Source organism: Agelaius phoeniceus, chromosome 11 (assembly GCF_051311805.1).
Source record: "Agelaius phoeniceus isolate bAgePho1 chromosome 11, bAgePho1.hap1, whole genome shotgun sequence".
Classification (NCBI taxonomy): Eukaryota; Metazoa; Chordata; class Aves; order Passeriformes; family Icteridae; genus Agelaius; species Agelaius phoeniceus.
In genome coordinates, this window is record NC_135275.1 from 13,667,249 (window position 1) to 13,683,489 (window position 16,241).

At 47.1% G+C, this 16,241-nt stretch overlaps 1 protein-coding gene across 6 annotated transcripts in view; it reads right to left on the minus strand.

Moving 5' to 3' along the window:
• GRIP2 (glutamate receptor interacting protein 2) overlaps positions 1-16,241 on the minus strand; it is a 248,207-nt gene that overhangs the window by 34,573 nt on the left and 197,393 nt on the right. For all 6 annotated transcript variants that reach the window (XR_013183837.1, XM_054639982.2, XM_077184385.1 and 3 more), the window contains exons 8-12: positions 11,653-11,800; positions 9,513-9,682; positions 5,656-5,781; positions 4,852-5,004; positions 4,458-4,644 (exon numbers count right to left, since the gene is read on the minus strand). Coding sequence is in view for 5 of the 6 variants with exons in the window: in XM_054639982.2 (XP_054495957.1) it covers positions 4,458-4,644; positions 4,852-5,004; positions 5,656-5,781; positions 9,513-9,682; positions 11,653-11,800 (784 nt within the window). In the remaining variant the exon portion in view is untranslated. The remainder of the gene's footprint in view (positions 1-4,457; positions 4,645-4,851; positions 5,005-5,655; positions 5,782-9,512; positions 9,683-11,652; positions 11,801-16,241) is intronic.

Sequence of the window (16,241 nt, forward strand, 5' to 3'; positions counted from 1 at the left end):
AAAATGTGGATTTATTTTACCACAAAGATTCTCCAGAAGACATTAGTTAGCCTGTTTTAAGCCTTCTTCAGAGAATCTATATTCCCGTCCTGTTTAATGATCAAACACATCTTTGTCTTCCCCTTTCTTTCACAGATACCTCACAGAAGACAGCTTGTTTTTCACTAAACCTTCCAGTCACTCTTCATCACTCACACCCAATTCAGTTGTAAGAAAACACAGCACCACAGCTTCCAGGCACACAAAGGCATCAAAGGCAGCAGACACTTGGCTGTGTTATTCACGTCCAAACAACAGGATGTGTATGAAAGGCCGAGGTATCAAGAAAAAGTACACACATCTGAATTCAAGAAAAATGAACAAGCACAACAGATTGTGCCAGTGGCCCATCAAAAGGTGAGATATGAACAAGTTTGGAGGGAGCCCAGGGAGGTTATTTTACTGGTAGGAAAGTATATTCACACTTCTACCTGAGTTCATGCTCTCCATGGAAAAATGCCGGCTACTTTATGAGATGCAAACTCAGAGCTGTTTGTTCAAGGATTCTTGGATTAGGACAGACAACTCCATGATGTATAAATGAACCCACCCTTGTGAATAAATCACATCAAGTTTAATTACAGTCATTTAGTGGACTTGTGGCCATGCAGCCACGCAGAAATATCAGCTTATAAATATGAAGATGGCACTGAGCAGAACAGAGATGACTCCTCTGTCACCAAGAGGTCTCTTGATATCCTGGCAATGCACCTTTTGCAAAGGAGGGATCAACAGCTGCATCACTCAGACATCACTGTCATCTAGAGTTCACACAGGGACACAATCCACTTTAGCACCACTCTTTCAGCCACAAGGGCTGGGAGCTCATACGATACTTTTACACTGCATCAAAGTAAACGTTTGCCAGCTTTCCCACCAGAGCTGCCTTCTCCCAAAACAGCCATTTCTCATGCTTTTTCACTCAAGGTGCATTTGCCTGAGTCTTTTACAGCCAACAGCTCTGCTAGGTCAGAGTATTTTATTTCTTTTATTATTAGCCTCAGCTAATCACAGTTGTTTAAGCCCCGGTCTTGCAGGTTTGTAAAAGTTTGTGGTGTGATGCCACAGCCTTCTGGCTTCCTCTGCCAAGTACAAGGAGGCCTGACATCTCTTGTTAACCCTTCAGAATCATTCCAGAGACATCCAGCTGTGATGAGTCCTTGCACTGGGAGTGGAGCCTGGGGAGTCTTGCAGAGCTCTCCTTTGCTCTGCCATGGGATTCTACAAGAACCTTCAGACAGTTTTTCCAAAGAGAAGGCATTTGTCTCAGAGATGCTCAGTCTAACATCAGCACCTAAAAAGTACTTTCAGACTGTGGGAGCAGAAGTGTCTTAAAATCAGAAAGAAAGGAGTACAGACATCTCATGGAGTGAAAGACAGCACTATGGATGTGCTAGAGTCCATGATGGGAATATCTCCCTGGGGTAGAACAGATTTGCATTTTGCCATGACTCATTCCTTGGGCTTAAAGACAGCAACAGAGCAGCGGAGGTGTCTTGTTTGATACAGAGCAGCACATATTCAAGCCTTGGGCAGGATCTACACTGAAGAGCTCACTCAGCATCATCCACGTCTGCGTGGTCACTCAGCAGTGGGGGGAGCAGCTGTGACCATGGCCACACTGCTGGATCCAGAAACTCATCCCTTGTGCCCTTCCATGCCCCTGAGCCAGCCTGCACAGGTCAGACATGCACATCTGTGTGTGTGTGCACATCTGTGCCTGCACATTGGTGGGTGGGTCTCAGCCCCTAATGGATCAAAGCTCTGCTGACAGCTTCAGCCAGCTGCTAAACTTCACTTTTCCAAACTATTCATACCCGGAAGGCAGAAACACAATGATCAAACAACTGTGTCTGAGCAGAGCTACAAAACATGTAGCTCAGCAGGAAACATTGATTTTGGATACCAGGATGAAGAAGTCAGATACTCTCCCTCTGCTGCCAATGACAGCTGGAGGAGGAAGGACACAAAAGCTGTGTGCTTCAAGGCAGTCAAGAGGGGATGTCAGGCTTCTTCCCCTTCTACCCTCCCTGCTGATAACAGGGGCTGAATCACTGTCTCATTCAGAGCCCAAAGGCTTAATCATGCACCCTGGAAACAAAACAACAGGTTGGGAGGGAAGTCTATTAGACGCTATTTGCAGTAAAACAAATCACAAGTCAGGCAGGTGTGAATTTTTTGCATCAAACCTCTTGGCACAAGCTAGCACAAAGCAGACAATAAATGTGAGGCAGCCTGACATCCCTGAAAAGAGGGTGATGTCATGCACCTCCCTGGTAGCACTCACACTTGCTGGGCACCCCAGAGGCAGCTCCTCCACAACAATCCAGATGGACAAAGCCAGTGAGGATCATGTGCTTGTACAACAGCACATTCAGATGCACAGATTTTGCAGAGTGTGTGAGCATCCAGGTCAGATCCAGGGTGCTAAACCTGATCCCTATATCCCCAGAGCTCACTTTTTTGGCAAAGAGCAAAAACTGCAGCACAAGAAAGAGCACACCCTAGCCTCAGCTGGGAGCCCAGCCTGGTATAGGGGATGAAAAGGGCTCTAATGTCTTGGGCTGCAGCTACAGCAGAACCTCTGAAAAGCAGGGAATAATGAATCTTGAATGATGGAGCAAAGAGCTTTGTAAAACAGCAAGAAACAAAAAATGAAATAAAAACATAAAACTGCCTTTTTCCTTCACTGCAAACCCAGTGCACTTATCACTTCAAGATGCAGAGGAAAGACAGAATTTTCCTGCCAGCTAGGAAGAGCAGTATGATTTAGGAAAGAATGAAATGCACAGCAGAGATTTAATCCCCAAATCAAATCCAGGCTGCAAATGCAGAGAGGATTGCTCCCAGTCTCCAGGAAGCAGCAGCCAGAAGAGCGTGAATGCTGCCGGGCGGGCAGCGCGGGGCGAGCAGCGGCTGTGACACATCAGAGCCAGGCAAGGCTGCCCCACAACTCACTGCTTTTCCTCCAGGCTTGGCAAGAGGATAAAGCAAAGCCAGGCAGATTTCAGCACATCTCCCTCATCCCCTGGGACAGCAGGCTTTGTTGCTGCCTGATTTATAAAAGGAATTTGGTGCTTCGCAACATGAACCAAGTTCACCCACAATAGAAGATAAAAAAACCATAAAACCATCACCTTAATTTTTAAACCCTGTTTGGAAACAATCAAATAAACAAAAGGCATAGCAGGCTTTTAAAATCTCTCTTAACGTGCATGAAGATAGCTCTTTTTCCTGTGCCAGCCCCTTGTCGCTGTCCTCCCACAGACACAAGCACCAGGTACTCCTGTTCCACCTTGCCTCTGCAATGGCCAACCAGAGAAGCTACAACACAGAGACTGGTCTGCACAGCACTTGCATTTCATTTTGCAGACTCTTTCCCTGCCATATGATTCTACAACTCCCCCATGTGCTGTTTTTCTGGACTGGCTTGGAGACACCAAACCTTCAGCACAGGCTGATGGGGCCATCAGAGACTTCTTCAAGAAAGGTTCTGCAGCAGGCACTGAGTACTGCCACATTGCTGCACCTTTGGCACCCTTAAGGAGGACAGACCACAGTGGTAATCAAAGGTGGGAAGAGAAATGAGCACATGGAGATTAAGTTCCAGCCTAAAGAAATCAGCTCTCCTTTAAACCCCTCAAGAGATCAAGCCATGCTAGGACTTGACTTGTTTAGTAACAAAAGCCTTACCAGAAGACACCTAGATTGTAGTGCACAGACACTCAAGCAGACTGTAAATCCAGCCAGCAGCACTCTAAATCCAGCATTGGGAGCAGCTGAACTCTGGGGCTGAGGCTCCACCACTGGAGAAGTCACTGCTCCCTGTGTCCTCGGGTGATAGAGAGCAGTTAATGCTGCTCCTCCCTTCTGCACTTTCCCCAGCATTACACTGCCAAAAGCAGGAGGGATTAACTGCAGCACCTACCTGCTCCTCAACTAGAGCCCTATCTCTGGCTCAAAGCCTTGTCTTTATGGCCAGTTTATACAGCTGGGCTCTGCTACAACAAAATCAGTCAATCAGTCAGAAAACATTTCACAGGGGCCACTTATTTAGACCTTTCCCCTTTTGGCACCTATACAAAAGATTTATCTTTCAAAGAGGAATTTAAAAAAAATAAGAAAAAAAGAAAGAAAGGGAATGGGAATGGCACTCTCACACAGACACACACTCCCTTCCTCCTCCTCCCAGACCAGCCGCAGCCTGGTGCCAAGACGTTCACCTGGGGTGCGAGGGAGGCCGCGGTCAGCCGACGAGTGCAGAAATGGCAGTGACAGTAAACCATGCCCAGTGAAGAATGGGAGATATTACAAGGATGATAGTAAATATCTAAATGAGCCTCTGAGGAGAGAAAACAAACCAAACCATGAAATGTTCAGTAGCAGCACCATCAGCATCCAAGGGCAAGGTCTCTAACCTCTCTGCTGGGCTGTCAGGCTCAATAAAACGGACGAGAGGTGGGGAAGACAGAGTTTCCGTAGCAAAGATGCCTCCCTGGAGCTGAAGTCCGAAGCCATTCAGAGGGTCTCCCCTGAGGACCACCTCTGTTGTCTCCGTGTGGACTATCTGCCCGCCAGGACCCACCGTGCTGGAGGCCAGCGACACTGAGAGGGCGAGAGAGGCAGAAGGTCAGGGCAGCCATGGTCAACATAACAGCCTGGGTCCAGACCTTGGTCTGGTGATGGTGGGGACAGTGACCAAGGATGAGGGAGGCACTGACAGTGCTGAGATGAGCAGCTCTACCCCAGCTAACCATTGACAACAAGGATGGCAAGGGAAGTGTGCATGCCCCCTCCCAGGACTGCTCTTACGTGAGCTCTTGTGCTCCTTCTTCTTCTGCCTCCTCCTCAGCATGGTGGTGCGGGGGCTCATGGGGTGGGAGCTGCGAGGTAGCGTGTTGGAGTTCTGACACGGGAATCCCTGCGCGTTCATGGTGGGAGACGAGAAGTTGGCAGCCACCAGAGCTGGGGACACACAAGAGGGCGTTAGGGACGTGCACAGGGGGCTGCAGCAGTTCCTCACTCACTAACAGTGTCACCAAACACCTCATGGGTTTGGAGCAGCTCCTCCTTCCCAGCTCCACGGCGTGAGACTCAAGGAATGTTCGCTTCCAACAGTTTGGACACAGTGCAATGTGTCCTCTTCCCTATCTTACTGCCACAAGACAAGAAACCTGGGGCAGCACAGAGCCCACTCCTGACAAGAAGACATGTACAGATTTTGAAGTAGCCATAATCCTGCTTTTAACAAGCTGTATGGCACTAGGGCTGAGCTGAATGAGCTGTATCACATTCCTACACAACACCAGAGACACCCTTCCCTATCCCACAGAAACTCATTTTTTGCTGTATGAAACTAGGCATGGGAATGTGGGGTTACAGGATGGGTGCATGGGTCTGCCCAGCACACTGCTCTTGTCCCAGTTACCAGATCTGTGTGTGCTGGGCTGCAGATACTGATTTTGTACCTCAGCACTGAGCTGTGGAAGCAGAACTAGATGACTGAGGAGGAAACAAGTGACAAGCCACACTATGGATCTGAATATTAAGGAAATGGAGGGTCACAACAAGAACGAACACAGGCAGGATGAGGGCAATGCCATGCACTGAGGTTACATTTGCAGTAATCCTGTCCAGATGTCTGGGTCCAAGTAGGTGTCTTGCAGTGTCCAGGGTGGTGGGTGTGACAGTAGTTGACACAGGGGTCCCAACAGTGATGGTGGTCACTCTTCTGCACTTTGACTGATGGCATCCAGGGGAGCAGAAATTGCCACAGGCAGGAAGGGGAAATGAGAGAAAGAAAAAGTAAGAACCATAAGCCAGGAGATTGGAGAAAAGAGCTTTATACTGACTCTGAATAAGCCAGGACCCAACCACAGTGTGCCAAGCATCAGCAGCAAAAATGCAACCCCATGTAACCTCATGACACTTGATGTAAAGTGGCAGAAATCCCCCCCCTCTTTCCCACAATAAACTCTGCATCCAGTGCCACCAGCCTGACTCAGCCGTGCTGGCAGTGCACACATGTCATTACCATTTGCAGTCTGTTGTGCGATGTGCAGAAGCTCCATCCAGCCAGGAGTTTCCTGCAGAGGCCATCAGCACTCTCTGACAGCACCGGGGAAGCCTCCTTGTGCTATTTCCCACCTTGCTCCAGAGCTGCCCTCCCTGTGACAAGGCTCAATGCCTTCCCCATGTGCTGTGAGCACTTTGCTTGGCTTCAGCATTCGATTGTTTAGTGGCTGCTCTTGCACAGGAATGCACACATGGAGGAAAGACAAGAGAAGCAGAGAGCCACCTCCAGCTCACCACAACAAAAGGGGGTTTATACACCACTGCTTAAATTAAGGGGGGCACCAGCAGAGGAAATATGCCAATGCTGTGGCAAACAGCAAATGAAAGCATAGCACCAACGTGGCAGAGCATGTTGAAAGCATAGCACCAACATGGCAGAGCCTGTTCAAGGGCACAGCACTGCTTTAACTTCAACCCTAACCCCAGCCCACGCTGGCAGAATCTGTTGCAGTGTGACATCCATCATCTGGAAACCTCTGTCCAGGAACTGCAGCTTTGCAACACCAACTCACAAAGCCACAAGTCTCTTTTGAAGTGCCTCAAACAGTGCCCAGGCACAGGTCCCTTGTCTGTTCTCACTGATGCTCCTTTTTCCCCTGGGCAGCACAGGGTCAGTTTGGTTTTCCTTGTCCAGCACCAGGTGTTCTGTTCCAAATCTCTGCACCATGCTGCCTGAATCTGTTTTCCTCCAAGAGGAATTTCTGGCTAACAAGCAAGATTTCAAGCTTTTTTTTTCAGCTAAGCATAGAGAGCATCCCACAGCAGAGCATCACCACAGCCACACATTATCCCAGAGTTCCTCATATCACAGCCACTTGCATTGACATGCCAGCACCTTCCCATGAAGGATGACATCTCCTTCTGCCTCTGGGTCCTCTGACCAGGCAGAAATGCCACCAGCACTGGCACTACCAGAACCTTCTTAGAGTGCAAACCTGGGAGAGGGACTTATTTAGTTTACTGAGCCCACCCAGAGTTCTCCTCTAAAGGTCATCTGTTAGTGCCTTGAACAGCAGAAATCCATTTTCTGTGTGTGCATCACAGGCATTGAATCATTTAGGTCAGATTTTCCAGACAATATAGTGATTATATTTAGTCTTTGCTAAACATTTAGTGAGTTTAGTACTTAGTCTATCAAGCTTTTAAAAATACACTTCCAGCTCTGGGGTTTCTATTTTGTGTATTTTCAAAAGTAAATTTTGAGCCAGGCAGCTTTTAAAAACAACAATCAAAATAGCTATATCTAGACAAAAAGAAAAGTTCTTAATAAAATTAAACACTTTGAACATAGGGGAAAGAGCTTATGGGCATATATACAAAATAATTTAATCCACTTATAATAACTAAAATTATCCCATTTGTCTATTAATTCTTAGCCTACATTGACAACAGAAAAAATGCGCCTTTGAAACTCAGCTGACAGCAAATTCTGGGAGAGGATGCATTTTGGACAATTCTGTGAAAAAACCTCTACAACAGCCTTCCCCAATCTTTCACACATCATCCCTGCCTGAGGAAACCCATCCATCCCAGCACTGCTCCTGGGCACCATCTGCCCCCATTGATCCTGTGAGCAGGGCATAATCCTCCCATAAACATTCCAAGTGCCCCCAGAACCACAGAGAAATCCAACTCAGTTTGACAAATCCCATGCTTCAGCATTAGGCCATATTTTAGCATGGCAACTAATCCAGCATCAGATCCCTCTCCATCTCCTCCAACCAGATGCTGATTGCACAAGAAACCACTTTAAAAAATATAATGATGAACACCATGCATTCACAGGCTGAAAGGACTCAGTAATGCAAGTTCTGAACAGGGATGGATCTGCATCATATCCTCTCCTCAGTTTCTTTCCCTGGGCTCCAGTCTCTTGCCAACCACAAGAGTTTGTTTTTGCAGGGTCCATGTTTCCTCACTCTCCCTGTTTGCTAAACTCAGAAAGAGCAGCCTGTGGAGTTGGCACAGCATCCTTTTCTATGATCCCTCAGGTATTTAAGAGTTTAATCCAAGTGGGAACAATTGTTACATCCCTGAGTTTTCATACTCATGTGTTGCAATTGTTGACCTAAGTTTGTGTTCTGTATTTCTGCCACAGCAAACTGATCTGTGTATGGGGCTTGGGTAAACAGGCTCTGATCACACCAAGCTGTCCTTCCACAGAGCTTCCTTCCCCTGAGCAGCTGCTCAATGCACATATTCTCGAGAAAATTAGGAGCAGGGCACTAATGGAAGGAGGAGAATACTTCATTTTAACAGCCATTGAAAAAGGATTATAGTTTTCCATTTTTTCTTGGGCACAAAGGTCAAGTCATCCATTCACTTTGTTAAACTGCTTCAATTCTGCACAATTTGGACTGGACATTTAAGGAATTTATTTCTAGATATGGAGATGGTTTTAGTTTTTACTGTATCAGTTTAAGGAAGGCCATAAGATATTTTCTTCCTTTCCCCAAACCTCCCTAGAAGAGAGTGGAAAGAGCAGATGTGCCCAGGGCTACCATGCATCAATATTATTAAAATGCATGTCCCTGACAGACAAGTGATTGAAAATGGTGGGAAAAGGGACTGGTACTGAACAGTCACACCCAAAACACCTGAATTACAAGACTGCCAGTACAGAGTGTAACAAAACTGCAGGCAAGAGCTGCAACAAATACACTGAGGCCATGGTCACAATGAAATTTATAGGAGAGCCTGAGACAGCTTCTCATGTGGAGAGAGGAACAAACAGTGGGCAACAAGAATGCTCACCAGGGTGAATTCCTAATGACATTTTACAGGCATTTTGGGCTTGATCTTACTGCAGCCAGAATTTACTTCCTTGGTATTTCTTTTGTATGGGTGGTGGAAACCAGCAGCTACAGATGGGTTCACTCTACCCCTGGCTGCCCAGACACAGCTGCCTCTCAAGCAGGCTGGTCTGAAAGATGAACACTTGCATTCCAGCTCTGGAAGTTCATCAGGACCCTGTCCAGCTACTGAACACATCCTTTACAAAGCCTTACCTTACAATTCCTTACAAAGGAATCAGCAAATAAAAACTGAGCTTGGAAATATACTTGCCAGCAGCAAGGTTGTTTTCCTCCCTCTCGATCAAAGTCTCTTATCTGAGGCACTAAGGAAGTGGCTTGCACAGTATTCAGCACTGCAAAACCCTGGGATTCCCATCTCCAATTTCCCTATTCAAGCACAGATGTTCAGATATTGCCTCTTTTCCTATTCACATCCTTGAAGAACAACATCTAATCACATACATTTCATCAAAACATCCATTTTTTTCCCTCTACAGATGTCTCTCTTTGGAATCTGTCACCAGCACTCAAAAGCAAGAACCCCTTGCAGGGACCTAAAGTGAGTTTTGAGAGTGACCAACAGTGTAGGCACAGAAGACACACCTGTTTCTGGAGGCTTCAAAGGCAGCCTGCTTTGGTGAACAGGTAATATCTCCAGCTTGACGTTTTCAGAAGTGGCAGCTAAAAGCTGAGTTGCCTCTAATAAGGAGCAGTGTTCTGTGCTTGTGCCATCAATGGAGAGAATGTGGTCACCAACGTGCAATGCACCACATCTGCAAAGGGAACAGCAGGAGAGGTAATTACACACACAGCCAAAATCCACGTCCTTTCAGTAAGGGGAACACACACAAAATTTAACTGCAAATTAGTGTTCAAATTCTTAATTTCTTAAGAAAGAATTTCTTAAGTGTTAATTTCTTTTCATTTTTTTTTTCAAATTCCAATTTGAACCTCAGGGTCAAGCATTACCCAGCTAGGATGGTTGTCATGGTTTGACACTGGCCCAATGCCAGGCACCCACAACAGGCACTCACTCACCCTCCCCTTCCACAGCTGGGCAGAGGAGAGAAAAAAACATTAAACAAAGAGTTCATGAGTTAAGATAAGGACTGGGAAAAAACACTCCAAGGGTAAAACAGGCTCAACTTCAAGGCACAAAATGAGTTCATTACTAACAAAATCAGAGAATAATGAGAAGTAGAAGCCCTTAAAACCCCTTGTCTTCCCCTGACAGTGCAGGAAAACAGGAGGTGAGGGGTTTGGTCCGTTCATCACCCTAAGTTTTCTTCCACTGCACAGAGAGGAGTTTTTCCCCTGTGAGACTGTGGGGTCCCTCCCACAGAGACAGTTCTAAGTGAACTTCTCCAACACGGTTCCAATCTCACCAGCAGCAGTCCTACCACACCTGCTGCAATGTGAATTCCCCCCACAGGCACACAGCCCTCCCAAAACTGCTGCAGCATGGGTCTCTCATCCCATGGGTGCAGTCCTCCAAGGACAGGCTGCTCCAGCCTTGAAGCAGGGCCCTCTCTCTCCACTGGATCACAGCCTTCTCCAGGCACCCACGTGCTCCAGCAGGGGCAGCTCCCCCACGGGCTGCGGGTGGATCTCTGCATCCCCCATGGATCCCCACAGGATGTGGGTGGATCTCTGCATCCCCCATGGATCCCCACAGGGTGTGGGTGGATCTCTGCATCCCCCATGGATCCCCACAGGCTGTGGGTGGATCTCTGCATCCCCCATGGATCCCCACAGGATGTGGGTGGATCTCTGCATCCCCCATGGATCCCCACAGGGTGTGGGTGGATCTCTACATTCCCTGTGGATCCCCATGGGCTGCAGGGGCTCAGCTGCTTCACCATGGTCTCACCACAGCCTGCAGAGGAATCTCAGCTCTGGCACCTGGAGCACCTCCTGCCCCTCCTTCTCCACTGCCCGTGGTGTCTCCACGTTGTTTCCCTCACATGTTTTCACCTTCTCCTCTTCTCTAGCTGGAATTAACACTGCACGCAAAACTTCCTTTTGGTTTTCTTCTTAAGTATGTTATCACACAGGCCCTTAAAATCATGTCTACTTAGCCCAGCCTTGGCCAGCAGCCTGTTCATCTTCAGAGCCATCAGGGATTGGCTTTGCTGGACATGGTGGAAGCTTCCAGCAGCTTCTCACAGAAGTCACCTCTGTGGCACCTCCCACTACCAAAAACCAGGCTGTGCAAAACCAACACATTCATGTTTGTGTCAGTGTTGTTGGTGGCTTCACAAAAAAGCCTTTAAGTCTGTAAGAGTGCCCCTCATAGCCAGTCTGGATGGCTAAGGGCTCGCCCAGCAGTATAGTTATGCCCTGGGAGCCAGGAGTTCAGTTCAGCAACACAGCTGAACACAGCTAGTGCAGCACAGCACCCTGTCTGTACAGCATCCCCACATAAAGGGTTTCCTGCCTTGTCCAGCAGGAAAAGGCTCCAGACAGAAGCTTCCTTAACAGGCTTTAGCCATTTCACAGCTCCAGCACAGTCAGACCTGAGGTTTTTAAAGCTCAGCTTTCACATGCACTGAGTTACCTGCACTGCTGGTGAGGAGTGCCCACTGCTGGTGCACAGATATTTTTAGCACAAACAGTGCTAAGAACATGTGGAAATGCAGATTTCAAGGCAATACTGAGAAGAATGGCTTATAACTAACAAGGAGACAAAAAAGCAGCAGAGAAAGGAAAAGCAGAGCTAGGAAGAGCCTGTTCAGATCTGTACCTGTCCACCACGCTGGCTGGCTTGATCTTGTCGATGACAATGACCTGCTTGTTCCGGTGCATGGCTGTGGTCAGCGTGATCCCCAGCGTGGACCCTGGAGTCTTTGCTATTTCAACTAGTAAAGGACCAGAAGCATTTGCTACAGTATCTGCAAAAAAAGAGAGCACCTGAAGACACTTCTCATACAGGCTTTTCCATCTCTACATGCAGGGGTTGGCCAACAGTGCTGACTTGCCATGTGAAGCAGCAAATCTTTAGCTTGGACATCTATGGTCCGGGTCACATGGTGAATTAACAAAGAAGAACACTCAAGAAGAAAAATTGTCTCTGCACAAAATCTACATGATAATGAAGAGTACTACATCAATTCACTCACGGAAAGAACTCTCTTTTTACTTTGGATTAAATAGCAAAATTGAGGAATAGATTGCTCAAAGGTTCTGCAACAGTCAATGGTATTACAAGCACAAAAAAGGAAGATCATAAGGACATCATTGTTATTGGCTTTTTCCCAAACAAACTAAAATGAAAAGGCATAAGGATACAGGATCCCAGTATCTGAAGTATTCAGAAGTTTCATGGCTGATGACAAGCCAATCAACTCTTCTGTGCTTCAGCACCAGCTTCAAAATACCACCTCAACTGCTTGTTTGAGCTCCTCCAGTGTGACAGTGGGAGCAGACACAGCATTGACAAGCCCCTGCTCACAACAGCCTCCTCTCCCATCAGACAATACAGGGGCAACTCATTTTTAAAAGATGCATCTCTGCAATAAGCTTAATAGACACTGTAAGTGAGACTATGAAACTCCTACGAAATTGCACCTGTTAGCATAAGCCTCCACCAAACCTATCCATCTCTTCTGAGGAAGGGGGAGGACAAAGAAAGCCTGTGTTTCTGGCTGATTAGACAGAAATTCCCTCCACCTTTGTTACACAGATTTGCTTCCAGATTACCTAAAGCCATCACAAAGAGGTGGGATTCACAAATGTATTATCACCATCCAACATCCAATAACCAGCATCCCTCATGTGTAGGTGACAGCCCCCACGAAAGCACTCATGAAGACCCAGCCATCACTTCAAAGGAAAGGCCTGCAGAGCCCTCTGAGCACCTGATGTCTCCTAAACCCTTAATTATTCATAGTAAGGCTTTTCCCTTCCAAAGATAGGCTCCACTAAAAATGCTGATGCTACTTGGCTCCAAACCTGATGCATGGCTCATTCCTGCTCTCTGATAAACGGGAACTTTAATGCAGATCTGGGAAGCAAAGCTGCAGCAAGGTCTTTTCTGAGATTTGTTGAAGATACTGAGTCTCTGGAGATAGAAATTTACCTTGGAAATTCCCCTTGGGGATCAGCCAAGGGATGCTCAGGCTCTGGTCTACTCACAGTGCCATTTTTCACAGGGGAGGAAGCAGGAGGAATGAGCCACGTTAAAGGTTATGCAGGCTTCACATAAAACACTGTTTATTCTCTGATGAAAAGGACCACTGTGGAGATCAGCAAGTCTGGTAAAAAGCACAGTCCCAGTTTAATCAAAAGATACACAAAGCACCCAGCTAAAGCTGTAGAAGGTGCACTTAAGAATTTGTTAGCAAAGGAAGCACCAAGAGACTGAGGATCTCTTCCAACAGCAAACACCAGGTATATGTCAGTTTTGCAGCCAGTTTTTTGTGTATGTTCAGCACATGTCCTCAGAAGAAGGACATAGATTTTATATCCCTCCACCTGAAAGGAAGAAGATAAGGAAAATAAAAAGATCCTGCTGGACCATTGGACCTTTCTTTGCAAGGAAAACATCTACTCCTCTCCAGTTTACCCAGTGTCCAAGCTGCTCAGCTTTGCCAGGTGCTTCCCAAGGAGGTCTCAGCATGATGGTGAGAAGAAAGAGCCTCAGGACCAGGGTTATTTAGTGAGACTGTAGGAAACCACAGTCCCGCCTCCAGCCCATGGTCACTCCTGCTGCCACACACAGCACGGGCCACCTCAATGTCCCTTTTAATTCTCATCTCCATCACAGACTAGAATTACTCCAAATCCATTTTATAGAGGCATTTATTGAGGAAATACCAGCCAAGCCTCTATTAATTATTCTAGGAGAAGATTTGCCTCAAATCAAAGGTCAGGAGTCAGCAATATTTGTGACGTGTGATTAACATGGAGCTATTACACTCAAGCTAATTTTAAAAGAAACACGGAAAGGACAGAGCAGGCCGTGCAAAAACTTCACTGTAAGGAGCCAATTGGCATTGTTGCACTGGCACCAGGAGGTGTTTCTGCACCATCATGCACAGCTACAACCTCCCAGGAGGACACAAAGGGCTGTGCAACACCTGCTCACACCCATACACCTGCGGGTACTCAGCAATATTGTGATGGATACAAGGGGAACAGAGCCTGCTCCAGGTTCTCTCTCACCCCAGTGCTGAAGATCTGGGAAAGGTGATCACCCCATCACTCAAAACAGGGGGTTGGCAGGTGTTTTCTAGAAGATCTTTCTCTCAGCAGCTTCTTTTTAAGGAAGTACTGTGAGGGTGTTTCATTCTTGCACTAGGTTTCTGAGCTTCACATGACTTTGCTCACATCTCTAAGGAGGAATGGCTCTTGTAACCAGCCTGGAAAGTGCAATTGCTTGGGGAATAAGCCAAGTGGGTAGGGATGAATTTTTCCTTCTGTAATGCACTTTGGGAGAGAGGAGGGAATAGAAAATGAGAGGGGAAATGGAAAAGGAAAGGGAAAATGAGAAGAAGGGAAAGGGGGAAGAGGAAATGGGAGAGGGGAAAGGGAAAAGGGAAAAGAGTAAATGGGAGAGGGGAAAGGGAAAAGAAGAAATTGGAGAGGGGAAGGAAAGGGACATCCCTTGCAAATGCAAACAAAATAAACCAAAAACTCCTAGAAGAACCAAACCGGGGAGCTACCCCCTTCCTGACACAGCCCACCAGCTCTTGACCCCTGCAGTTTTACAGGCTCATGGAGACATTTGACTTCCTGGGCCCCTCTTCAGGCTCTAGCCCCTGCCACTGCTCAGCAGACACTGCCAAGTCACCCACCTGTGGGACACTACCAGCCCTCCACTCTGTCAGCAGGAGAGCTCCTTTTAGAAGCTCCTTTAAGCTCTTTTTAGGCTTAAAAAACTCCAGCCTAAAACTGAATGGGTGGAGGGGCAGCCAGGGGAAGGGAGAGGAGGAAAAGGACACAGCAAACTGCTTTGCTCATTCATCATCTCTGGCAGCAACCTTTCCTCCTTCATGAGTCAACCCTACAGGCTTGCAGCCCAGATCCTTGGTATATAGCACACACAGATTATTTACAAAGTAACTATTCAAATACCATTTTCTGGCAGGTCAGTTTACTTGAGGTGTTTGGGTTTTTTTGGTTTTTTGGGTTTGTTTTTTTTTTTTTTTTTTGCATTCTCCCTTGTTTTACAAAAGGCCCCTAAGATAAAGTGCAGCCATGGGAAAGCATCTGTTCATTGCAAAGATCATCTGGCATCAGCAAAGAGCAGAGATTTTCCCAATGCCCCTGGAGGGTCCATGGGCAGTTGGCACTTATTTAAAATGGAAATAGCAGATTATTTTAATTCCTTCAGTGGCCTTGAGAAATCTTAGCCAACCTGACAAAAAGCCTGCCATGGTCCCATCCCACACTGGCCTCCCTGGTGAACTCCCTACAGGCAGGGGATGCTCATGGCAGTGGCAGGCAGCTGCCACATCCCTCACACCAAGAGCAGGGCTGGCCCCATGCAGATCACCCCCAGTGCTCAGTTTTGGCTGGAAAACCACAGAGACAGCTGGGGAATGCCATGATTCAACACTCCCCCATAGCAACCCTGGGCTCTCACCAAGGACAGATGCAGAAAAACAACTTTCCCTCCTCAAGGGTCAGCCCACACCACGCCAGCACAAACAGCTGCAGCAGAGAGTGAGCACCATGTAAAAACCTCTATTTTCCTGAGGATGAACAGGACAAGCACCACTTCATTGTGGTGTCCCCAGCCCCTTCACCAGGTTTTCAAAATGGGAATTAAGAGTCCTTCCTTTAGGCTGAAAATATCACCAGACCACGTTCAGCACCAGCTCTTCCCTTCCCTCATCCTCTTCCAGAGGCTGTAATAGTTGTGAACTGGGGACAATGTGCTCATCTCCCACTGCAATTATTAGCTGCTGCCTGGCAAAACTCTCTGCAGAGATTGTTGTAAGCAACATGTTCTGTATCACCTTGCCTTAAAGGAAAGCAGGATGAATATATTCCTTTACAGGGTTGCAGAGAGCACTCTCTAGGCAAAAATTATCTAAGAAAGGGGCAGGTTTTACATTTTTTGGAAGTATCTAGTTCTGATCCACAGATTAGCAACACAAGATGGAGAGCCACTGCATAAAATCCTGCTGTCCCTCCAAGTTCACTCAACCCTCACAGTTTTAGGTGAGAGAGTAGCCAAGAAGAAACACCTAGATACCAAATCACCTTTCATGGCTATTTTTGCTCCAAGTCAGGTTTTAAGTTCATGGCTCCAAGGAGGCAGAAAGCCCTCTGGAGATGGATATGAAACATCACAACCTACTACATAGCTCAACAAGCCTTCAGAAC